The sequence below is a fragment of the Nomia melanderi genome, chromosome 8, assembly GCF_051020985.1.
Source record: "Nomia melanderi isolate GNS246 chromosome 8, iyNomMela1, whole genome shotgun sequence".
Taxonomy (NCBI): Eukaryota; Metazoa; Arthropoda; class Insecta; order Hymenoptera; family Halictidae; genus Nomia; species Nomia melanderi.
Genome location: NC_135006.1, coordinates 9,808,709 through 9,835,312, shown reverse-complemented (window position 1 = coordinate 9,835,312; position 26,604 = coordinate 9,808,709). Strand labels below are relative to the sequence as shown.

Genomic DNA, 26,604 nt, shown 5'->3' with positions numbered 1-26,604 from the left:
TTTCAATAATATCAAAAAGAAGAAATCAGAAATAGGCTATTTTGACCAGTCTAGTAGTGCTAGTGTTAAAAAAGAACAGTAAGCATAAAATGGCTAATGATAAGAGGTTCCCTAATATCGATTTCGAAATTAATCTGTTATAAAATGCATGCATTATTGGAATGCATATTAAATCTGACACGTTATAAATTATAAAGGACAGAATACCGGGTACTGGATCTATTGGTTTCCACAAGTAAAAAGAAAAGGACGCTGAAGTGGGTCGGTATTATGGGAAGAGATACACATACCCGTCCCTTTTCATTGGAAACGGATGCAAGCGGCATGACAATGGAAAAACTCTGTTTACACAGCCTGTCAGGTTATCGTTTGTTCACGTGTGCGGAACACTATTGCTATGGAAAATACTGAAGTAATGAGACTATACCCAGCTATGAACAAACACTATTAAAAGTACATAAATACGAACGATCGTGGTCTGAATTGTTTTCTTTAGAAGATTCATTAGTCTGGAATTTCTGCAACTGCTAAATAAAAAATCGAATGTTAGGTATCAGGTAATAAAGTAGTTCAATTTTTAAATGAAAAATAAAATGTCTGCGAGGATTTGTTTAGCAAAATGGACAAGTGTACTTGATATTGGCATATTAGTGCAATGAAGCTGTATTTGGCTTTATTTGTATATCTTATAATAATTAATTTTGTGGTTTATAAAATTTTTTTAAAATTTTCTTATTGTTTTTATTTTTTAACGTATTTTAATCAGGGTACGTTTCTGTAAATCACGTATTGCTGATGTCGATTGTGCTTTTTGTAATGTGTTTTCATGCGTGTTTATATGTGATGTAATTACAAACATTCGTGTTTTTAATGATAAAGGAGACAGGTCTGACCAATAAATTGAAATCTGAAGAAATTTGATATTTTGGTTGGATACATGAGATTCACAATACTAAAAACCTACTTTTTCTTTACTGCAATCACATTCAAACAGGTAATATCAATAAATATCAAAGCTCTGATGAAAGATCATACTTAAATTTATTCATAAATCTTTATGAACTTGATGCATTCTTCAACACCCATTGTTAAAAATTGGAAGTTTGCAGAGAAAATTTCTACTTGTTGTGCAATCTGTCTAGTAAAAATGTCTTTTACAGATCAAAACTTTCATCAAGATATCTAACTTAACTTACACCATAAAGATTTTAAAATACTATCAACGATAATGCAATGAAAGATATTGATATTCAACTGGAAAAGAAACAAAATATTTAATTGTACTCAATTTTCGAATACCACAATTTCTGAATGTTTTGTTTTGCAGAACATTGTTTTTCATTTACATCACCTAGGCGTACTAAATATCATCATACTTAAGGGTTTGCAAAACCCACTTTTTAACCTATGAGACTCCAAAAGTCATTTTTTACAAAAATGTCTGCCGATCACATTTTATCTCAGAGCAACATATTCAAACAACATCTGAGAAAGTTGCAAACCTTTATTCTACGGATTCAATGTGCTTCGTTTGTCCTGTGAAACGCTATATTTACGTATAAACATATTATGAAGTCCGTTATTTTGGAGCAGTGTATTCGAACAGTATCTGAGAAAGTTGCAAACTTTTATCGTGCGAATAAAAAGTGTTTTATTTATACTATGAAACGTTATTCGTATAAACATGTCATGAAGCTTGGGAGTTGTGCACCAGTCGATAGGGTGAGCATTCATTGAACGCCATTCGTGTCAAGTGTGTCAAACGTCCCTTGCGTATATAAACCTTTATGAAGCGGTGCATATCTGTTATTTCTCTGCCATAGTTTATAGAGGCGCTGTATAAACAATATAGTATATACCCAATGCACCCGTTCCGTACATCCTCAGTTCATTTTCTGACGCGTTCTCAAACGGAACGAGCTGTCCTCGTTACATCACTGTGTTGCACTTTTCACATTTTCTTCGATTCTCTGCTTGCCTTGGCCTAAACGTTCCATTTTACATAACACTTCATCCTAACGTTTCTGTACACTCGTAGCATTCAACGGTCCTGTTATTAGAGGATTACTTTTATTTACGTTTTTTGGAGAATGAAAAGTATATTACACTTGCTGAAATGAATATAAGGATTTTCAAAATAGATTCAATAAATAATTAGTTGTTAATTTGAAGTAATTATCTTCGAGTACTTGGATTGAAAACAGAATTTTACACGGTTATGCAGATTATGTTGATTCTTCAGTTACCTAAATATGCCGAGTTATAGTGGTATAGAAGCAACATTAAGCAGAATGCGGCCTATAAATTTGTCGATCGAGAAAAATCAAACCATATTATCGATCAATGTTAGGTACGTATAAAAAGTGGTTTCATGTTTTTAGTGAACGTTCTGATATATTCTTCAAATTGATGATGTCGAAACTTCCGTTAGCCGATTGATATATACTGGGTGTTCGCTAATTCACTACATAAGTAGAAATGAAAGTAATGACTTTCAAAAATCATAAATTTATTACTCTGTTGTTTAATAAATACTATGCTAAAGGACAAATATGAATAATAGTCGATGACAAAATAATCTAAACACTTTCGCGACGGGAGGCGTAGTCCTACGTTATTTCAAATTCTTTAGCAGAATACGGAAAACGTAGTCCTGCGTTATTTCAAATTTTTCCTGTGTTTCCTATACGCATTTGTAATGGTTGATCTTTTAAAACTTTGAAGAATAAATGACTGTAAGTGTCATACTGAAATGTAATATTTACATGAGACTTGGGAAAATCATATGCCGTATTCAAAACGTTTTATCCGGCTATCGCCCGTCGCGAAAATCTTAGTTATTAAATTATTATACAGTAACACACGTGTAAACCATAAAATCGCCTTAATACGTCCATTTTTATTTCTGGCAAGTATTCGATATTTAAAGTCAAAATTTCCAAATGGCAGCAAATCATTTATCTTCTGATGATAGATGACCATTTTGTATTAAAATAGAACTTTTTATTATATTCAGGTTTCAAGTAATATTAGTGTTAAATTTTACCTCTAATTTTAATTACACATAATATACAACATATGTAAATAAGTTAGGAAAGAAGATTAAAAAGTAGATCATGTGTGCTAATGGTATTACGAAGAACATTACAAGTGGTTACAAGTTTGAAAAATGGTTCTAATCAAAAGAAAATGTAACTGCTTGCTGTAAATTATTTGACTGTGTACTATGAATCTATTCTTTATTTTCTGCAACCCTCATGATTCGTTATAATACTTCTTTGCAAAACGGTGAACGTAAACAGCCAAGTCGGCCTGGAAGTGCATTAGTTCAAGATTTATGACAACAAAAGATTATTGTCGGAACCAGCTAAGATCGTTCGATAGACGCCAACGTATTGCAAGTCTTCAGTACTTATTCGTTATCAGGATGAGCGTTATTGCCGTTCCCTTATCTGTTGTCCTATTATCCTCGCGTGGAAATAACAGACACATATTTTCTGAATAGTTTCACTGGTGAGAATGCTTCTGCAGGATGTGGTTTTCATGCAAAAACGTGTCTCAATCGCAATGTTCCGTTTAAAATAGTCCAACTACGTTTCTGTGAATTTCATATTTTTACATCAGATCGTGTTAACACAGGACAATCATTTTGTGTGCCTGTTGACGATATGGAAGAATGTGTTTTAACTGAATTGAAACTGAGCATTTGGAGAATTTCGACGTCAGCAGTTCATTGACTTGGCGATAGTTTCTTCAAAAATAATTATTTTGTACATGACATCTTTAACGTATGCAAATTCCGAAATTTCAGGAAGCTCCTACGACTGTCTAAAATGATTGCTACATATTATGTCATTGATTGTTGACATTCCTTTTGCAATCTTGTCATTAATGAGGGTAGGTTTAGTACATGAAAGCTACCTTTTCATATCTGTCATGGAATCGTAATTATCGTCATCATCGTAAAGATTGAAGTACCTTCGAGAGCCTTCTGGGTTAGCGGAAATTGTACTCTGGTTCCCTTCAAATCATTTTTTATTAAAGATTTCCGTGGTAGGGAACACCTGATGAGTCCATGAAATAATTTTCTATAGTACTTAACTTTAAGTTCGATTTAAAAAATAAATATTCATATTATGGGTAGACAAACGAATTTACTATTATGCTCTTCTATTTGATCTATTATATAATATTCATTTTTTATGACAGTGAAGTGTTTTCAATCAGACGAAACAAAATTTAGGTTCAAAAAGGTTAATAGGAAAGTGAAGTGTCCAATAATTTGGCCTTGTGTTTTTATAGCTTACGTTTTAGTTGTTAACTAAATACAGTTGATACAGTGATTAATTTATACTATAAATAATAATAAGAAAACCATAATACCAAAGAGTGCAGTAGTGTCAGGTTTATTCGAAAATATCCAGCTTCTTAGGCACGTCACAAGGATCTCTGAAGACTGATTTATGTCAAGATAATGAAGGTGTCGTTTGGATCTCTTGACCTCTGCCCTACCTTCCCTCCTCCTCCAAATACGTCGCACACTCTTTAACGTTTTCAGTGTTATGTTGCCCACAAACATTAAATCTCAGTCTTCACATTACCGAGCAAAATTAGAAAATCACGAAATTTTCCTTGAAAAATTGGCCATGTTTAAAATGTTATATTTAGAGTACGGATTTTTATGCAAATTCAAACAAGAATGTAATTAGGAAAACAGAATTACAGTAGAAAATGGTTTTTCTTAATGAACAATATAAAAAGCATTGCAAACTTATATATAGATAAAAATCCGTAATTTAAATACAACTTTATGACAGAAATCACAATCATAATCTCTATCAGTCAGACAGAGCTTATTCTAAATTGCGAAGTCTCTACTTTCAGAATTTGTTTTCTATTTTTCCTATGACATTTTATTCATTATGTAATGAGTGTAAATGTATGATATCACGTATGATTTTCTGTTACCATTTTATTTATTATCTAGAATATTTTTCTGAATGCACACCTATAACAGTGCGGCTGGCAATTAGACCTCTAATTAAGACACTTGCAATAAGAGCAAAACGTTAATAGAAATGTTCTATTAAAAAGAAAGCTTCAAATGATGAATAAAACTTCTTATATGTAAAACAAGTTAGAACAAATTAAAACAGTTAAGAATCAATCTGAAAATATTTACAAAAACTGCGAAATACTTATCACGAAGGTGCAGTAATTATAACAAATATTAAATTATTGCACTTATAAATATGCTATTAATTAAAAACAAATTTAAACAACATACCTTTATATAGTAAATCTTTTCTTATATCTTTGATATCTTTATGCGATTCTTAAATAATTTTTCACGTGTCACGGGATATTTCGTATGAAAATCTTTACATTGAAACTTATATATGTACATGTACAATTTCTATTGATAATTGTTTATTACAAATGTAATTAATGTATAGGACGAAACACCCTAAAATTAGCAAAATACATTATGTCACAGTTTAAAATACAATAAAACTTCTATGGAAAAATATTTTCGATGACTTAAAAGAATAAATCATATGATAAAGAAAATTTTGTGCTCACAATCATATCTTCAGAAACATCAGGATGTCATCCGTATTTTCTGTTGTATTTTTGATGTAGGATTTTATATAATTTTATCTCTTCGATTTCACACAAAATATAAATTTGACACTTCTATTCCACTTTTGCATCTGCACAGGATGACTAACAAAAACGAAAGAACGAGAAAATTCGCCTGTTAGCGATTGCGAGGCAACAAATGGCGATTAAGTAAATTTCTTTATGCATTCTTTACCACAGAATATTAATTACAACAGAATGGTATAATTTCATTACTGTAATATTTTAGCTGATAAAAGAACACGTTCATCCACACAGAACTTGTTAATTATCAGATGATCTCTGGGGATTAATTTTTCTGAATCGGTAGTCAAACGTTAAAGACTAACATGCGTGCTAAACAGCATTTTAGTTGTAACAATAACATTATCGTTATTGTGGAGGTCACGTAGAGGTTACCCGAAGGTCAGCATATACGTCAATCTATTTGTCGTTTTGTAGTACAAACTTGAGGAAAAATCTTTTTTATCTCTTTCATTATCTCCGAATTGAACAGCTTTCTCTCATTAAATTTCGTGTTCTTGTTACTTTATGCTTCATATATTAGACTTTATTATTGTATTAATTTGATTTTCAATTTGAGTTAATGACGTATTATCTTTTTCTAACATCTTTTTCCTGATCAGTTACAAAATGTGAACTGTACCTATTAATACAGTGTGGTAGCAAATTATTCTTTGAATGGAAATTGATGATCTTCCGTCCACTGGACAATGCTATCAATGTTTTATGACAGTTAGTCACAACAGAATTATTATAGACCTTCGGAGCTATCTTGTCCGATGTACAACCCCTCTCAGACGCAGTCGTCTACCATTATTTCTTACTGCCTCGCAATTTGTTTAGTGAGCCGACGCATAATTTTCTGATGCTTCGTTAATGGCATGAAGTACTTGACGTTTGGCTTCTACGCCACTTGTAACGACGTCACCTCATGAAGAATTCTAAGAATTCTTCAAGTTTCAATAATATGCTGAATAATTTTATAGTTCTCTGTATATATGTATGTTTAAACGGTAACTCCGTCCACGTATTTATTATCTACATTCTTTTGCAGCAATTTCGTGAATTTGAATATCTACAAGACAAAACAAAACTTAAATTTTAACATAGGAATTCAGTTTTGGACTATTCGAAATTACATTTTTATCTGTCTCATTGTTTTCTTAATTATTCTAAAGCTCTTTAATATTTCTTCAACGCATTACACTTTATAACGAAAATAATTGTATAACTATTATTATTGAAATATAAAACATGTTTGCGGATGAGAATGTGCATATTTTCTTAAATTTCTTTCTTTAAAAACTACACCGACGAAAAAATTTACAGTTTATGCTTGGCGCACAAAAATTTGTAAATAGCACCAACCAGTAGTCAAAAATTTAAGAAGAAATTGAAACTTGCTAAATAATGCAACGTATAGGAACAGTAAAAGAATACAATAAATAACATTGTTTATTAATATTTTCTTATTTATTTTATTACTATACCAACATTTAAATAGAATAACGACCGTACATTTTCATCTAACTCCTCATAAAAATTCATGCAATAGAAGGTTAATCTATAAAATCTTCATCACGAGTCTCACACGTGATTGTGTGGCAAGAGGTCAATAAAATTCAAACAACTCGAAGGAAGATCTATACTTGCTTGGTGAAAAGAAATCATTTTCCATTGTGGAATGTTACTCCCCTGCACGAGGTACGATAGTGGCAACGTTTCCAATGATTGTACAAGCAGACGTTTATTGAGCTTCCGCTGTGTGTAACGCACCCTCCACTCTTTACCCCTAACGTACGATAAAACTCTGAAATAACGAGTTTATCTTCTGTTCGCCATGCGATCCTGCGTCGTGCATACCATCGGTCGTAAAGCGCCACGAACAAGGTTCACAGATCAATGCGTTCGAAAATTTATCGTGTAATAATCATAACCGCAGTAATTCGCATAACGCAATTTCTAATACCGAATAAACTGAACGACGCGAGTGCTATAATGTGCAACAGCCTGTACTAACATTTATATTACATATTAGATTCAGTTAATTACGATGTGCTGCTACAACATAATTTCTACGAGACGAAGTTTACCGCGTACCAAGTCGTGAATGAAATTTTCAGATCGTCCAAGGACAGCCCGGCGTTTCGCACACTCGACAATCTCAAGTCAAATTTGATAGCTGCCGAAAGTAAGTGGTAAAACACATTTTTGTAAGCTTCTTTTATTGTAATCGGTCAAGCTGTTTGTCAGTTTTTTTCTTATGAAAGTATAACAACTGGAGTACTCTTCTTTGATAATTCTAGGATTCAACTAGTGGCTGACCAAAAAGTATTGTGTCCTTTTAAGAAGTTTTAAAGACAAATTTCACACCATTATATTAGATTTCGTTCAATTATACGTTGTCCATGTTGTTCGACAAATTTCAACTATTTGGTTGATCATGACATGACTTTTTGGTTGATCTAATAGAAACCTCACATCTAACTCAGAAGCTATAAAAATTTAATGATTTATGTTACCTTTTTCCATTTATACGAATAAAAAAATGCGCGTTAACAAATTGAGTTATCGAGATGTAGATTAATCTATTCCATTTATTCGAATGTATCTATTACAGATAATACAATATCGTATCAAATGAAAAATGACACCTAACGTCTGCTTAAAATATTGTTGTTACAATATTTTTTGTGAAAAATTAAACGAAATTTCATTTAAATTTACTTTTGACCGAAAAATCGTATAAACCTCCATCAATAATTAATATTTAGCTTTCAGATCGGTATAAATTATGAAAACTATGATGAAAACAATGTGATTAATGAAATTAAGTTAGGATTTGGTTTTTTATAGACCAAATTCTCATTTTTGCCTCGACCTTTAAGATTTTCATGTTAGAAACTTCAATATTTACTCAACTCAAAATTCTCATACGTTTTTTGACAAATTTTTACCCCGACTTCTTTTCATACATCATTGTAACTAGTTAATATAATTTTTAGTGTCGGGACCTGCGATTAACTCTGCCAGCAGTTTTAATCCACAAACTGACAGTTTGCACGCGTCTATGAAACCAGTCATTATGTTGGCTCAATGTTTTTCAATGTTCCCTGTATCAGGCGTTAATTCTCCAGATGCATCATATCTCAGGTAATCTGTCCTCTCAAATGAGGAATACAATTTAGGGAGCTATAGATCTTGGTCTATTAATGTAAAATCATTTTACTTTTTACTATAAATAATACTTGCACTCGATAATATTGTTCATTTTAAATATTTATTATTTTCAAATGAAATATTCATAATATAACGTGCAAGTGTCGTAAGATAAAGTTTTGCGTAGATTAAGTAACATAACTATTTTATTTCTGTCCCTCATATGTTGACACCTCATACAAAATTAAATATTGAATTGTTAATTTTATCATTTTTCCGTGTTGAATCGAATGGAGCCTAAAAGTCGCCCGAGTGCAAAGCGTTAAAATATTTGACGTATTCTGTTGTAATTACTTACAGTTACTTTAAAGAAAGAGAAAGAGAAAGAAAACTCTTTCTTACATTACTGTTAATTTATTCATTCTTCTGATCAGATTTACCTGGCGCAGCCCCAAAATCATATACTGTGTAATTTCATTTCTTGCATCGTCCATGATGACAATTTTTAACATTTTGAGGCTAATAGCAACAGGAGTAAATTCTTTGAAAATGAGTAAGACATTTGAAATATAATTAATTTATTACGATGAACTCTTGATTAATCGTATCAATTCAGTTTTTTGTTTTTATTTTACTTTACTAAATATTTCATATAGCGCACGTTTCATGGAAATGAACCATGTATTGTTCTTGTAAGATTTGTTGGATTTTGTATATTCAAATACTTTGAATGCAATGGAAAATTTATTAAAGTACAATTTTCATCAATCAATCAATTTTCATTTCAATAAAATGCTTTCTTCTAGGTTGATCCTCATTTAAAAATAATAAATAATCGTCTGTGTTACTTAGTGGCAGAATTTACGATTTTGTAATTAATTCTATTAATTTTTGTTTCATCCGTCCAAACGACACTTTTTCATAAAAAAGGCTAGTTACGAATATCTTTGATCAGCAGCTACACAAATTTTAATATATTCATCAGAAAACATGGAATTTTTTATTTTTTAATAACCTTACATTACATTTCTATTTAGAACGGATAATATTTTTAAAATAATAAATTAAACTACCTTGAACGATTAATAAGAGTTCAATCGTACTTGTACAACATTCGATCGCATAATGTATTGTGTTATTCAATTAACAGATTATTTTTTATATGTAAAATAGCCGCCTTTGTATTTAATGGGACGAATTTTATAGCAACCTTGCTTTTCTTAAAATTGGCAATGAAATGGCCGTCTTTGATGCTAACGTGGGAAAAACTTGAAAAAGAGTTTTCCAACAGACATAGGAAAGTATCTAAAAGAAGTTTATCCGCCAAATTCAAGATTATCACTATAGTGGTGATGATAATTGCTTTGGGTGAGTGGTATTTATATTTTTATACTAATTTATATTATAGATAAACGTTTTTCGTATCGCCAAAAGAATAAACTGTCTACATAAACCGTGATTTCTGCTTTAAATATAAAATATCAAAGTATTGAAGTTAAACGTATTTATTTTTTCAAATGCTATAGATATTTATAATCATTCATATTTGCAAAATACGAAGAATGCGATTGATACTGTGTTAATAACATTCTTGCCACTTTAAGTGGCAAATTTAACTTTTATTATTTGCCTTACAATTTTCGCAGCAGTGAAGATACTTTTTTTTCTAATGACGTTAACTAAACGTATCCAATTAAAAAAGTATACTTCAGAATTAAATTATTTATATTATAACAGTGACACGTAAATTATTGCACATCAAACGAATTGCTCGTTAGACAAGTTATGAGATATTTTAGTGAAATCAGTGAATAATACAATCTAGAAAAATTAGAAGTTTAACCCTAATCGTACCACGTGTTTTTATAACAAATCATACCACGATGTGACTTTCAGTCACTTATGAGAATAAAAGGAATGATTAAAATGTTATTGTTTTTGTTTATAGGGACCAAATTTTAAAAACCCAAAAAAACTTTTGGAAACGCAATATGAAATAAGCAAAAAATTTAAGTAAAAAATTCAAATGTGACTCAAAGTCACATCGTGATCCGATTAGGGTTAAGTAAGCCTTACGCTTCTATCGAATTTCTTTAAAAAAATACGAGATGTAAGTATTTACCACAAAAATAAAATGAATTAGTTCATTTTCATCTTCAAAACGATTGAAAACGAAACGATGGAAAACATTGAAAAGTACTATTGGAATTCAAGACGTGCAAACAAGGTTTTGTATTGCAAATTTGACATCAAAGACCAGGATTAGAAAGTCTAAAGAAGTACAGCTGGATTCCCTCGAGTCTCCTTTGCAGGCTACTTGACCATGAAAATCTGTCAGCACTTAATAACAAAGAACTGAACTGTTAATTGCAGCCACCCTTCTCAGTGCAAATATCTGGGTCATCCTCTTGGGTCGCACGGTTGGCTGACCGTACCGCATGAAAGTAGCACTGCCTAAATAAAGTCTCTACATGAAATTAGCAAGCTTGAAAATTGGATTTTAATTGCGTTATTTTAGCATTTGCAAACATATTGCAAACAATATATCTAAGTGAATACATTTATATTTATAATACAAATTCTGATATAATTTATAATGTAATTACAATAATTATTTTTATAATTAGAATCAAAGTTTTTTAATCAATTGTTTTCTGTTTTTTTCAAATCAATTCTATACACACTGAAAAAATAAGTAGGTTGTAAAGCTTTATGGAAATTCTCATTTTTGTAGAATAAATTAAGAAAACAAATAGTAACCTAAATTTTATTTCCATTAATATTAATTTTAGTGTTTAAAAAATAAACTGCCTTAAATTTTAATAAGGTTTATACTTTACTAGTTTCTGGAGATTTTTATATATTATAAAGATCTGTAATTCGTTAACATTTCATCTACCGACGATTTTGTTATATTTTGTTCTTTTAAAGATTAGTAATTACCAGTTAAAGATTTTGTAAGAAAGTTTTCGATAGCATTTGTAATAACGTTTGAATTAATCATCTCGTTTAACACAATCTAATGGTTTCTTCCTTAATTATTGTAAAAGAAAAAAATTCCTTTTTGATATAGTACAGTCATTGTGAAGTCTATTAATAGGCCTCCAGAAAAGAAAATGTTAATAAGAGTGGTTCCTGTGTACGAACGAAGCTTAATTTGCTTGAGGCTATTTTGTATTCCACGCAAATAGAACGTTTGTAGGAAAGTAACAATCCAACACTGGGATACTTGGCCTACTACTCTATTCTTGCCTATTGTTTACCACCTTTTTATCACGTACGCAAAGAAAAATATTTTTCAGTATCGCATAACAAATTATTTGAACAGATCATAATACAGAACAAAATGATGAGGACATTTTACTTATATATGTATTTTGAATAATTAGGAGAACAAGTCAAGCATTTCGTATACCCTGTCTATAGAATACCGTCTAAAGTGACTATACTAAAGCTTAAACTTATATGATATATTATAAAATAAAGAAACTGTAAGGAAGAAATGCAGATCACTGAAGTTGCCAGAATAAAATTATAGAAGAATATTTATTAAATATTTTATTACATATTGTGATAATGTTTGAAGAACTTTCTTTTTGTTGCAAGCTGCCTAATAATCGATTTCAAATCTTTTTGTGCAGCTTTTTAATTTAACTGTGTTTTTTAAGTATTGCAACGTTTTACTGTATCTACACTATATACCACCCGAGTTTAGAAGTAATGCTTCTGAACTGAGATTAAACATTTTTAGCAAATTTGAGTGAGAACGCAAGACATTGCAAAACGTTTATGTTTATTCAAATTAAATATTATTTTATAATAAACATATTTAATATATTACTTCCAGTGGAACATGGCTTGTCTATTCTCCGTGGCTCTATAAGAGCCCGAGAATGCGCGAATTATAAAGGTGATTCAGACGTTGTTGGGGTTTATTTCCAGTCCCAATTTCCACAGGTGAAAACTCCATCTTCTAGTTATTTGAAAAGCATATACGCTTTTTTAGCGATTAAGAAGAAACATTGTTAATATTACACGCGCATATGTTTTCGATTAGGTATTCGCTATAATTTCGTACAGCTTGTGGAAAGGAATTCTGGTGGATATTATCAACATTGTGAGCACTTTCTCTTGGAACTTCGTCGACTTGTTTCTTATTTTAATCAGTATTGCTTTGGTGGAGCAGTTTCGTCAACTAAACGATCGTTTATACTCGATAAAAGGCAAGGTATGTTGTTCGTTAGAATACATATATAAATTTTAATAATTTCATACTTCCAATGATAATTAATGCAGTACTCTCGTACGAAGTATTATTCATTGAATGATTTTTATAAATTGAATTGAAAAATAATCCAGAGAGTCATACTGAATATTGTTGTAAATGTAACGATTAATTTCGTGCAAATACATCACTTGAAATAAAAAAAAAGATAGAAATCATTTTAACAATCTCTCCCAGTTTTACTGTGCAATTATTCCAATATGTCTAGCGAAAGAAGATCATGTTATCATTTCTAATGACGAATCTTGGTCGTTAGTATCATTTCATTGTTAAGGCGATGCCAGAATGGTGGTGGGCCGAAGCAAGATCTGACTACAATCACTTGGCAAGCTTGACGAGGCAATTGGACTCTCATATCTCCATTATGGTTCTTCTCTCCTTTGCCACCGACCTTTACTTCATCTGTATACAACTTCTCTTCTCTTTCAAGTATGCATATCGATGAATAATGTTAATTGTGCAGCATACGAAACCGCTTTACTCGGAACGGCTTATTTACATTATTTTGTAATCACTTTTTATACCGTCTGTACAGAATCCTGTACCTTTGATCCTTTCTCAGCGTATATTGTGGTTTAAAAGGTTGTCACCACTCCAATTACTTTATTATACGTCTCTGTTCCTTAACGCTAGAACTGCCGTACCGTCAAAATGACGAGTTTCAAGTTTCTTATTTCGCAATTATTGATGCCCTAAAAGTGTTAAATATACAAAATGATTTGAAAAATAGTTTCGCTTGAATACTACGATGAATATATGAAGAAATTTAATAAAATCTATTGTTACAATTTTTATAAGACTTACGAATTAATTATGTTGAATTCGTCGTAATTTTAATGTTAACAAAATAATAGAGAATTAATAAACACGCCGATGGACGAATTAATTTGTAGAATATATATTTGAAGCGCTACTCATCGCTAACGTATAAGTGAATGTGCTTGATCATATCGAAATGGCTCTACAATTTTTATTTATTGTTTTCGTCTGTTTCAGTCGCTTCCCATTTTTAAATGTTCAATTGTGATACTCTGTTATTTTTCAGTGTTCTTTTTTACATAAAAAGTGACAAACTTAATTTAACATTGACAATTTTAACATAGCCCAATGCGAGACATCATTGAGAAACTTTACTTCGGTTTTTCCTTTGGCTTCCTATTGGCGAGGACAACGTTGGTGTCTTTGTACGCGGCGTCGATTCACGATGAATCCTTGCTTCCTGCTCCAATTTTGTACAGCGTTTCTGGAAGCAGTTATTCTACAGAAGTATGATTCTCGTATTTTCGTCCTGTTTCAATTTCTAATGAAAAATTATTGTCTCAATTTAAATATATAACATTAAATTTAGAAGAAAGTTTCGAATTAAGCAATCATACGTTTAAACTAACAATAGTTTAGGCGATATAATTTAAACCATAAATATTTATTTATACATTCATTCTCAAATTACGTTGTTTATAATATAATATAATTAAATAGATACTTTTTAGGAAATATTATGAATTTAATCTTTTTATGAAATATAATTATATATTGTGTTCTAATGCAAAAACATTAAAATAAGAAAAGTTATACTTCCGATAAATAATATTTTAAAATACATTGATATATTTAAGTTTTGATATATTATGATTTGATAACAAAGTTTGCGTTGTCAAAGGTATGACAAAAGTGTTGTATCAAATACTTCTGCAAGAATGAAAATAATGAAATTCTTCTATTTTAACAGGTGATGAGATTTTTATGGCAAGTAACGACGGACAGTATTTGCTTGACAGGCATGAAATTCTTTTCCGTGACTAGAGGCCTTGTATTGACAGTACGTATCTTAATCACGATAAAATTATTAGCTCATATGTACACACTATATTCGTCTATCGCAAGGATCAGGATATTTAACCCTTAACATACAAAATGAATTCACTTAATTTTCTAGTGTGGAAACAACAAATAAGTAAATATTTTGAACAAATAAAACTCAAGATTTATTATAGTATTTCCAAAAACTTCAATGACAACATAAAAAGCACAAAAATACTATAAAACGAAGGTAAACAATAATTGATAGAATTATTTAAAAATTATTATTTCACCTTTCAATTTTAATAATGGACTTCGCTTAGATTTTTCGTTTTTTCTATTTAATTTGTTTCAACAATATTCAAGTCACAAAATCTCTGGTCAATCTTTTGACAAATGACAAAAGAACGTCATTTTTCACGTTGATAGTAAAGAATCCAGTTGGCAAGGAACGTCGACCGTTTGAACTTTGCATATTAACTCGTTGAATGCCGCACGATTTCACAGAGCAAAATACACAAAATGGGTAAAATATAATATTAAATCATTCGCAGGTAGCATTATTTATAACATAGATATGTTTTCAAATAATCATCGTTTGATTGAGTGAACTATGGTAATTCGATTTAATTCGGGGTCACTGGTGACCTCCACGGTATTCAACGTGTTAAGGGTTAAATATATGAACATGAACTTTCTCTCTTCTCTTCCAACTATACTATAGAATTACTAAAATACTATAACACTATAGAATTCATTATAAACATGCGTTTTGCTCTTTACAAAATGCAACTTATTTCATTATATTTTCCTTTCTCCTTTACAAAATGCAACTTCGAATCGTTCACTGATTACACGTTTCAGGTTGCAGGTACTATAGTCACCTACGAATTAGTTCTCGTCCAGTTCAATTACACTCAGCAAAACGATTCAGCGAACGTCACACACATTTGTGACGTGAAGTAAGCACGTTTTCTAGAAGATTCCGATTTATCTAGTCCGCCTAAATTTTTTATTTGCTTTCGTATATGCATACATGAGATGGCGCATACCTAGATGATACATAACACGTGCCTAATGATTAGACAGCGGATCTGCATGCAAAACGAAAATTTTCGAAGACGAACATTTTCAAAGCGATGAAAAGGAGCAGAGATCAAATAAAAAATTATTTCTTCTCTTAACACTGTACCTACCGGCATCCGAAAAATCGGATTCTCAATGCCAACGCTTCGATGACATTTTTTGAAGCCAGTACCTATCGAGTAAATTAACATTGTATAAATTATGTTATACTTTTTAAACCATGTCGCCTGAACTTCTATGGTTATTAGCAACCATCGTTTCTGTTCTCCTATTTTCTTCAGTAAGTGTGCTTCTTTTATAAATTTTACAAAATCTCCTATTTTGTTTTTCTTGAGGTGAAGTGTTAAGAATCATAATAGGTTGAGAATAAAGTAATGATATTCTTAAATCCTTACAAACATTTGTCTACTTTATATTCTACGCATTCGTGTTGGTCATAAATGTATAAGATCCACTGTCTATCGATGATACATAAGTTGCTGTATATACAATATTGTATGAGCTATGCGATCGCCTTGGAGTTTCTTAACTCTTTGCGGTTGCACCCAGAGATATGCTCGGCAAGAGCATACTACAATCATTTAGTCATTGAAATATGATACTGCTTATGTTATTTTATATATTGCCTTATTTATTGGACAATAAAGTTGACTGAATACACGGTCGAAAAAATAATTCTGACCAGTATCATTATCATGCTTACAAAAAATACGACCGCAATCAGTTACATAACTGGCTCTTCATTCCATTCTTATTGTGATTGTTATTGTTAATGCTAACTGTTATTCGATGCTAATGCCCATATAACTCCAAAGTGCATACAACAATGGAGAAAATGTTGCACGTAATCAGAAAACATCGTGAACATGAAGTTCAGTATTTGTTTTAAATTGTAATAAAAAGTATGTGGAAACACGAAACCATTCAAATAAGTAAAGAATTATAATTGTACCGAAAATTATCATTATACTTCGATGAAATCTGTTTAAATTGAAATTTTAGAGCAATTTGAATCTACGTGATGTATGAACGATTTTATTCTACATCATGTTTCAATAAACATCAAGTCTCCAGTGGTTATTTAAGTATACACCATTTATAATTCGATTATATGTACCCTTATTACCTTTATTTTTGATAATATTTAATAATAATTTTTGGTAATGTTTAATAATAATTCGATATTATATATATAAGGATATAATTAAAATAATATCTCTTTATTATCGGGAGTTGTACAATATATTCATTTTTAATGATATTGTAACATGAGTTTACGATAAACAAGAATTTTCAAAATTTGCTTAGATATAAATTATTTTTATATAAAATTATTACTTCTGTGCTGAGACAATTGTCACCCTTTATTAGTAATTTTTTAATATGTATTAAATCACTCGTTTTTTTTGCAAACAGTACAATAAAAACAATGAACATCATTAAAATCTTCAGGCTGACCAATGAGGTTTTAATGATGTGATGAAAATGTAATTTACTTATTTAAAAAGTGTAGTCTCGAATATGCATTTAACTTCGTCAACGGAGTGTAGAGTATTAGACAAGTAGAAGAAAATGTAAAATGTGCTTCTCCAAATATAAAAGGAAAATCAACAGTGCAAAATTTTTGTCTCAGTCTTTCTTTCAAGTTATTAAAAATTAAAAAGTAAAAATTAAAAATCCTCATGCTAATCAAAAGAATTAATAACTTGACAAAATTGACCATTTCATATTATTATAGACAATCACCTTTTAAATTTTTATCTACTTGTCACCGATAAAAAGTAACGATAATTTTCGACTACATTAGCGATTGATTCATAGACACATTAAGCAGCACTGCTTTACAGTTCCGCATGCCCAACATAATTATTTGAAGAGTCGCTGATCGATGAAAATATAAAATGTGTACTAAAAATAGAAGAATCAACTTGTATATTCACAGTTCGCATGCGAATGTAGATAATGCATGTACAAATACATGTCTACGTAGATTACCTGTTACATACTACAAGGTACAATTAATTCATGTAACCGAAGAGGAACGGTAAATTTGTATCGTTTATTTTTCATTTTGCTCTCTTCGTCCGAATAGTGAGTATATACAGTGAACATTGGATAATTGCAACATGCTCATCCTCGCCACATCCTCGCTAGGTTCCTTCCAACACACCGTAGCGCTCGACAACTGACCGCGGTTAAAGGGTGTAACACGATGAGACTATTGTTGAACTCGACGATTTCAACTCGCCTCTTTCTTTTCTATTCGCAGATACATGATAGTGGAAGTCTCATTGATCAAAAGTCTAAAATAAAAAAGTTTAATTCTTGTGTTAAAGGTCTCAAGCTCATTGCCAGCTTTTAACTCCTTGCCCCACGATTTATTTCTCAATTATGATCGATACACCTACTTTGTTATTACTAATTTATTGAAGAAAAAACAAAAATTCTTGGCATATTCTATCACTATGTTTACTCTGAACTATAATAATCGGTAACAGAATAATACTAGTTACTTTGAATTCACAGAAATTGAGTAATATTTATATTTGTTAAATCCTGTTGGAAACCTTCAAGGGATTAATCTTGCTGAACGCTTCGAATTTCAGTTTTTCCTTTTCCTTCACTCGCTTTGTCCTTTTCTACATCCGCGATGCTAAAATCTGCGATTCTGTCCTTCAACAATTGCAACCTTCCGGTTCCCTTGAGCGCTTCAATTATCCAATGTTCGCCGTATTGCAACTAATCAAACACTTCTAAGTGATAGTGTATATACCTTACAGTACTAATAACGTGCTTTCATATTGCGAGTGTCACGCGACCGTATTCGTGTAGTACTGTATCTCGCTTACTCGTGTTACCTTCGTCCGCTTTACTCTTCCATAATCACACTTGACTGCGCTCAATTTCAGTTACAATCAAAATCAAAATCAAAATCACCTACGAGTACTTAAGTATGTGGTCGTCGTGGGTGCATCATAAGGTTACACAGATGACATTCTATTCATTTGATGAATAGAATTAAGTAATGGAAGATGAGAAACACGCGTATTGTATATACATACCTTCGCTTTCTACAGCGTTCCCCTCGTAATTTCGCGCTTTGACGTCGCTTTTAGCGTTTCATTTCTATTCCCGCAATCTCATTGTGCCGCTGGACAGTAGCCAGACTTCTGACAGATACGTAGAATGTATTAGAACACGTGAACGTAATTTTATTGATGGATTCATTGCATTAACACGTTCTCTACCACGTAAAACATCAGCGTTTCACGTATTACTTATTTTTTCTCTAGTAAAAATCAAAGGAAAGAATTACTAATTACCTGGCATTACAATTCTTATGTTACATTATCATGCAGTTATTTACGCTATTGAACAGTTTTATTTGACATCAGCTATTTTACAAATTGTAATTATTTTCTTGTAAGTTGGAAAAAGTTGGTGACCATCGTAGTAGTCAATGTCTTATATCTAGAATGGGGATATAATAAAAATGTTGCATATGGAAATGTATACATGGATCTTTTCCATTCTTGCTTAAACGTGGACAATGTATTGATTCACTTGTTCGATCAATTATGGAATATTTCTTCGTCTAAGACAGGTTAAGCAACCTTATTGATGATCTTACTAGCAGGACCAAGACGATTCGATCCCGTTTCGCCTCACCCCTCTCTTTGCGCTACCTTAGGCACATCTTTCCAGCGACAATAATTGATGACCCTGATTGTAACAACTACAACCCAAGGACGTCGTCTACCAGAAAAGATGGATGGACATCGGTAACCATCGAGACTACGTATAATCTCTGTCTTCAGATGACCATTAACCGCTGTAGTACATGCTCGATGGCAGTTAGAAAAATAGTATCGCAGGATAAGCGTAGAAACTTATGAAGACGCAGCGAAACTCATTACTCTTCTAATGGGCATGCTATTATAACACAACTGAATCTGCAATTTTCGACTTGAGCAACGTGTACTCGAAATATGAGTTACGACAAAGAATCCTTCGTAACATCGTTCGGTTTCAAGTTTCCTATTCGAAACATTCAATACATGCCTGTAGATTTTTGCGTAGTGAACATGAATCCGAAACCCGTTTTTCTCCTTCATTCTTTCAGTTCTTTTTAAGGATTTAATTGTTGAGAAGAAATTAAATTTTTAACTTTGATAAGTATTTGTCGCTTTTATCTTGCTTAGGAAAGTTAGTTTTTTATATAATCTGTGAGTGATGGATATAACAATAAGTGCTAATACAACTGCGTGTGTGAAACGGTTGATTTGTATTGAAAATATTTCATTTGTTCTTCTTCATAAAAAATTCTTCATATTTAAATCTTGTCTTACTTCTCAAAATAAATTAAAAGATATCCTGATAAGCCCTTGTTCGCTTTAAACATTGTTTAATCATGTTTAAATTCCACAACAATCATTTTTTTATAATAAACATTTCTCATAGTTACCATATAAATTAGTTTGAAAATTGAACATTTTCTTCAAAGTTTAGTGTCTCAAGAAACGAGGGTGATCGAGAAAAACGGAATTTTAACATTATCTTGATTTAAGAACCGCGTCAATTCGACGCATGTTGAATATTATAAATATTATTTGATAAATGTTTTCATAGTAAATTTGATCGATGCAATTGCTACATGAGTATGTATCCTGATTGTCTATTTTTAAATCTCTAATTTCCAAGATCTAAATGAACGAACATCAATTTTTCTAAGAACAATAAAATGAACTATGCAATAACCATCCGTAAATCTGGCGTGAAATTCGTGGTCAGTATACAGAAATCTACAAGATTTCTTTATTGATGACTAAAATACAAAGTACATGTGAAAAAATGAAGTTACCTGAAGTTGTCAACCGAGTGAACATAATCTACTACTGCTTCCCTCTAATTCAAGAATCAGCATCGTCACTTCTTCACGAAAAGAAAACGCTCATCCTGACATCATACATCATTGACACGAGGGTATTGTGATGACATCTGCTCACTATTAAAGACTTCCTCGCAGCTACATAATCCGTCATCGATTCCTACATACAAGATGTTCGACAATAAAAGAGATAAATTTAAAGGGGTGATTCTGCGAGAGAAAACAAGCAATGGTCACGGGTAGCACAATTTTAATTTCAGTGTCGTTTTTAGATTATTAATAATTAACGTTGAACTTGAGACATGTACGCGGGGCTGTACATTTGCTGGTGAATATCCATACATTTGATTTAACCGTTCAAACCTAATTTTCATACGAAATTATATCCATGTATTCAACAACAATGGCCCGTAATTCAATGCACCATCAGTAACGACATTATTTCGAATGAAATAGTGGTGGTACCTCAAGCAAAGATGTATAAATGGCTGCCTGTTACCGTTTGAATATTTTGTCAGATATTGAAGTGAAACAGTGTACCGACTTAAAGGGGGATGCAACATTGGAAGCCTGAAAAAATTAACTCTACCCAAATTTTTCCTTCTGAACGTGTGGGGTCATTCCAACGAAAAAAAAGTTAAACGCGAATTTGTTCCTTGCGTATTTCATTACGTTCCATGTATCTACTCGCTTTTCTTCAAACTAGAATGCTTGGACTAAATGATTTTTCTTAATTACACGAAATGTTTGTAAATATTTGTAAATATGTGATATTTGTAAATATTCGTAAATATTTGTAACATGTATATTGAAAGTAGATAATTCCTAGTATTGGACTCATCTTGTCAGTCTTAAAGTTAATCTTGTAGTCCATGTTGAATATTATACTATTTTCTTAGAACTGTTATATACTATCGGCGATACTACCATGTAAATAGAAACTGCTATCTACCTTGACTGTAATATACGGGCTTGTAATCGTAGGCTTAATACCTGTTTGAAAGTGTACAATGGTTCTCTGGCTCTTAACCTTTTCACTATCCTATCCACGAGACTTGTGCTGCAAAACACAGGTGATCACTTTCCCATACCATTTCATATTGTATATACAGTAGAAGCCCCTATAACACGATTCAAATATTACATTACAGGGCTGCACGTTTACGAATTTCGTGTGAAATTACTGTTTTGGATACTGGTCCAACTTGCATTAACCCTTTGCACCCAAGAGGCGAATCACAGCTGCCATTTGGTTTGATATAGGAAAATAATAATTTTACATTTAATATCAAAGTTCATATAATGTAGTTTTCCCTGCATTCGTGTATTGTTTATATTTATGTTAATCAGAATAAATACTATTAAAGTTTTATTGGAAACCGATGAACACATCTAACGAAAAAACTTTCGAGTGCAAAGGGTTAAACTGGTCCTCTTCTCGAATCAGTTTCTTATGAGAAATCTCACTTTCACAGTTACTTTTCGACGATCCTTTAATCGCGTTTTAGGGGATCCTACTGTATATGTGACACGTATGTTTCTATTTCGATAAAACGCTTACGGTATAAACGTTACAAACTGATTGCCTTAAAAAGGTATACATAAAAACAATTCGACATTTTCGACTTATTTTCTCGGGTAGAATCACCCTTTAAAACTTGTCCCGTCTGTTGCCGAACACCCTGTATAAGGAAACGGGAGGAAGTCTCGATACAATCAAGCAGGATATTTTTCAAAATTTAAAAAAATAATAATGATATAACACTGTTTCTTCCATTACAGATTACTCGAAAATTATCAACGTCTGAATAACGGGATAATTAAAGTTTTAAGTTTAAAGAGTTTGACAAATTTATTTCTTCGAAAACAGAATGAGAATATTCTACTTCTACTCCTTCTGCTTGTTTTAATGTTCATGAACATTTCCTTTCTCGTTGCGCTAAAAATTATACCTCGTCCGATATATATTTAGCAAAGCTAGCGTAAAAATAATTAATAGTAAAGATTCGGAGCTATTGGAGTTGTTAAAATTATCAGTTAAAAATAAATAAGATTAATGAATAAAGTGCAAATGTTCTATGCATAAGAATTTAATAGTTTTATCTAACTGATTGACATTATTTTCAAGCAGATAAAGTGAATATTGAGCACAGAAATATTGTATATATCTAATAAGATTTTCAGACATGTAAAAACAGCATGATATTTCACCTAATATCATCCTCAGATTTGAAAATTATTTCCACTTCGTTGCGGATTTATGTAGTAAAAAATTTCATATAGTACTATATAAACTTCTCTACTATTGCTGTAATTTTTATCAAAATCAAATAGTAAGTGTAAAAATGATTAAAACAATCAGTTATTAAATCCAATTGTTGAAACTTTAAGAGTTTATTCATATAGGATGGTGAAAAGGTTAAAACTTTTGTACATAATGCTATATATGATTAAATAAGACAGTAACTATTGAAACTTCTACGTATGCCTGTAGTTGTGTTGATTAACTCGTTAATGTAATTAACTTGCAACTATAATTGTTATTCTAACTTAATTGTCTTGCTTTTCTTCATTGGAAGGATTTAAATGGACGAGACTGTCGAAGAAAGGGCCTACATTTTATTACGCATAGGTATGTATGCACATATGTGTAAACTTTATAATAAGTTTAAGAGTTATCCGACTTCGCCTAGTCATTTGCAAATATTATTTAAAAATTTCAGTACTTTCCACGTGTAAGAACGTTGCACGTTCTTCATAGAACAAAAATAAAAAAACGAACATTCCTCGCAGATGTCGACTTTTAAGTTTCCTACTATATGTACATTATTTGTTCATATGCAACTATCTCATATTATTTTATAATAAAACAATATTATTATTGCATACAATATAATTAGGAGAAAAATAAATTAAAAGTTGTAGAAAAATCGTAGCGGAGTGCTAAAAAAGAGTGTTTAAATAAACGTTACTTCACGTAAAAAATATTATTAATGATTACAATAATTATTTGCAGGTGAAGATAACTTACAAGACCCCAAGGTAAAGTGCTACATATTAAAATCAAGGAATGAAATTGATATAAGCGTGTATTTAGATATTCAATAACATAAACATGAATTAACAATATTTTAATATATTGGCTCACATAATTTAAACTGTTGGATTTCTGATTATTCATAAATTGGTACATATCAAGTTTACACAATGTATCGTACGTTTTTATTATTCCTTTTTGAATTCTTTTTAACAATTATCATGATCTTTATCAAGGAAATAAAATTTATTTTTCTTTGTAAATTAAACTGAATCACGGTACACTGTATCTGGCGATAGTGTTATTAACAAATGAAATTTAAAAATGTATATTTTGGAAAGAAAAATTTACAGAACAAATTCTACCGATAATCGCATATCCTTATCAATGAATACTAGGATAAAATATTTGTTTGTATTTAAAAAATGAATTTTCTAAGGAATCCGATATATCAGATTATACGACTTATTTTATATTATTTGATGCACATTTGTTATAATAACTCAATTGTTCGTTTGTTATAGTTCTTCTGGCTGGATGCTTTACCAACTATGAATAATTTTTCTCATTGGAAAGACATATCGCTTATCACTGTTCGTATTAACTAGCATTAAATAACTGAACAAATTATGCAATTTTTTCAAGTTGCAATTCGTATGAAAATAGAGTAGAAAATTAATTCATTTAATGATATTAACCCCTTCAAATCTGACGCACATTATAATGTACACTGTTTTACTGCTTTCAATGTCTAATAAAATATTAAAACTATGGTGTTATTATTAGTGAAGCATTGAATAGCAGTCTTTTGCTGTCAGATAAGTGCATATAATTCTGTATGAAAATCAGATTTGAAGGGATTGAAAAAGTAAGCATTTTTCTTATTTTATTTATCACATTTTATACGTATAAAAAAAGTAGAGTTAAATATACACCAGATGTTTACGTAACTTGCTTGTACAAACGAGACGTCAAATATATTAGTATCGATGACATTGTTAGGACACACATGTAAATTATTTGAACAATTCCTTTCATGGCACAGTGAACACTTCAAATATTAATGTTAGAAAGATTGACAAAGAAAAGCATCCAACCTAATAATCCTGATTTTAATCAAACTTTACGAATTTACGAAACCATTTAAAAAAGCACTTTTTGGAAATTTACTCTGATAAAATGGGATCAGGTTTACAAATTTTTATATTTTGTTATTTTTTGGATATTTATCATTTATTACTATATATAATAGTAATTAAATTTTTTTTCAGAAGAATAAAAAATTACTATGTAAGATTTATAGTTTATAGCAATGATAGTTCAAATAATACAATTTTTTTATTCTTTTTCAGGTTATGATGATAATTTAACTTTCATTGTTTATCTCCATTAAAATTATTTAAACCCCTTTACATAATACTACGTACGTTAATAATGACGCAATATTAAATTCCTTATTATTCCTCATTTAAAAATTTGCTTTTTTGTTTGCTACTTTAATACTTCTCTGTTTCCAGTATTCTCAAAGTACTCAATTAAATATTATATATTTCTCATCCCCAATATTGAGGACTGTCAATATGAATGATAACCAATAATAAAATTATATGTCAAATATTTTCTAAGAAACAGTCTACCAAAATTTCATAAAAATTAACTCATATCATTAGTATGTTCCTATGTCAGTTTACAAAGAATTCATGTCAAGGACTTAGCGTGGTTATGAATTTTCGTAACATTTATGGTAATCACTTCAGGTCAATTCATGATTATCATAGATATGTAAATTTTTAAAAGGAAAAAAATAACCTCATATTGCAATATCGTAAGTACAAGACCTTCTTATAGAATTTAACCACAGATTGGAGAAAACAACGTTGTGGTAAGCGGGCAGTATTCGACCACATAACAATTATAGCAGTGGTCACGACGTGGCGAAATCGTAAATCAAAGGATTAAGCAGTAGCACTGATTGATTTAGATTTTCAAAGACTCTCACATCTTCTTATAATTAACTAAAGTTGCCAGTTAATTGTACGAAATTTAATCCTTTGCTGAAGTGTGCTTTTTTTAAAACATTAAAAATCTTTCTCTCCTTCACAGCTGCTCGAATTACAAGTAAAGCAGTACAATTTGTGTTTGCATACTTTTTTCTCAAATCCATTTAAATATCAATTACCTTTCTAAAAGATTCTTTTTCTTAGGCAAAGGCACTAAGGCCAGAGTTCTTCAACTGTAACAAAATCAACAATATCAAACAAGTCTTTGTCCTGAATTGGTTACAAGTATACATCAACTGAGAATAACAAAAAGGGAATCACGGAAACCAAAGGAAACGAAGATCAGGATAACTTACTGTTTCATAAACCGACGAACGTTATGTATAAGCAAAGAATAAAACCTATTCTTCAAATGAGATAAAAGATACAAATTATATTATTAGAATATTTCCATTAAACAGTACTGTTTCACTAATATAAATTCCTGTTAAAAACTGTAATACATTTGTACAAAATTACTTGAATTAAAGTAATTTTACATAATTATTTTACTTGATTAAATAAATGTGCAATATACTCCCATTTCATAAAATGGACTTCACTTATTTCAGCGCAAAGTACGCGTATGAATGTTTAATTAAAAAATTCTTTCCTCATGATCCAAACATTTCAATATTCCACGCATTGTAGTATTTTTAGAACG

The 26,604-nt window shown here is 30.8% G+C and overlaps 1 protein-coding gene across 8 annotated transcripts; it reads left to right on the top strand.

Annotated features, from left to right (window-relative positions):
- Window positions 1–1,897: 1,897 nt before the first annotated feature.
- Window positions 1,898–26,444, top strand: LOC116427576 (gustatory receptor for sugar taste 64f). 8 transcript variants are annotated; one of them, XR_004235115.2, is made up of 14 exons: window positions 1,898–2,350; window positions 7,770–7,837; window positions 8,652–8,799; window positions 9,240–9,358; window positions 9,979–10,173; window positions 12,653–12,762; window positions 12,863–13,033; window positions 13,347–13,519; window positions 14,194–14,356; window positions 14,820–14,909; window positions 15,755–15,852; window positions 23,444–23,496; window positions 23,881–23,906; window positions 24,426–26,444. XR_004235115.2 is itself a non-coding variant. In XM_031978085.2 (13 exons), exons 1-12 carry the CDS (start codon window positions 2,253–2,255, stop codon window positions 23,448–23,450), a joined length of 1,422 nt encoding a protein of 473 aa, XP_031833945.1. In that variant the 5' UTR covers window positions 1,898–2,252; the 3' UTR covers window positions 23,451–23,496; window positions 23,881–26,444. The 8 variants fall into 8 exon arrangements, 6 of the variants coding, with proteins under 6 accessions (XP_031833945.1, XP_031833944.1, XP_076225883.1 ...); XR_004235117.2 differs by having other exon boundaries at window positions 15,762–15,852; window positions 23,881–26,444; XM_031978085.2 differs by having other exon boundaries at window positions 13,365–13,519; window positions 23,881–26,444.
- The last annotated feature ends 160 nt before the right edge of the window (window positions 26,445–26,604 follow it).

Bases quoted from the DNA above. Each gene is read 5' to 3' on its own strand.
- LOC116427576 (XM_031978084.2), top strand. From the start codon at position 2,253: ATGCCGAGTTATAGTGGTATAGAAGCAACATTAAGCAGAATGCGGCCT. The intron at 9,359-9,978 runs GTAAGACATTTG...TATGTAAAATAG, and splicing joins AGTAAATTCTTTGAAAATGA to CCGCCTTTGTATTTAATGGG. The intron at 12,763-12,862 runs GTGAAAACTCCA...GTTTTCGATTAG, and splicing joins TCCAGTCCCAATTTCCACAG to GTATTCGCTATAATTTCGTA.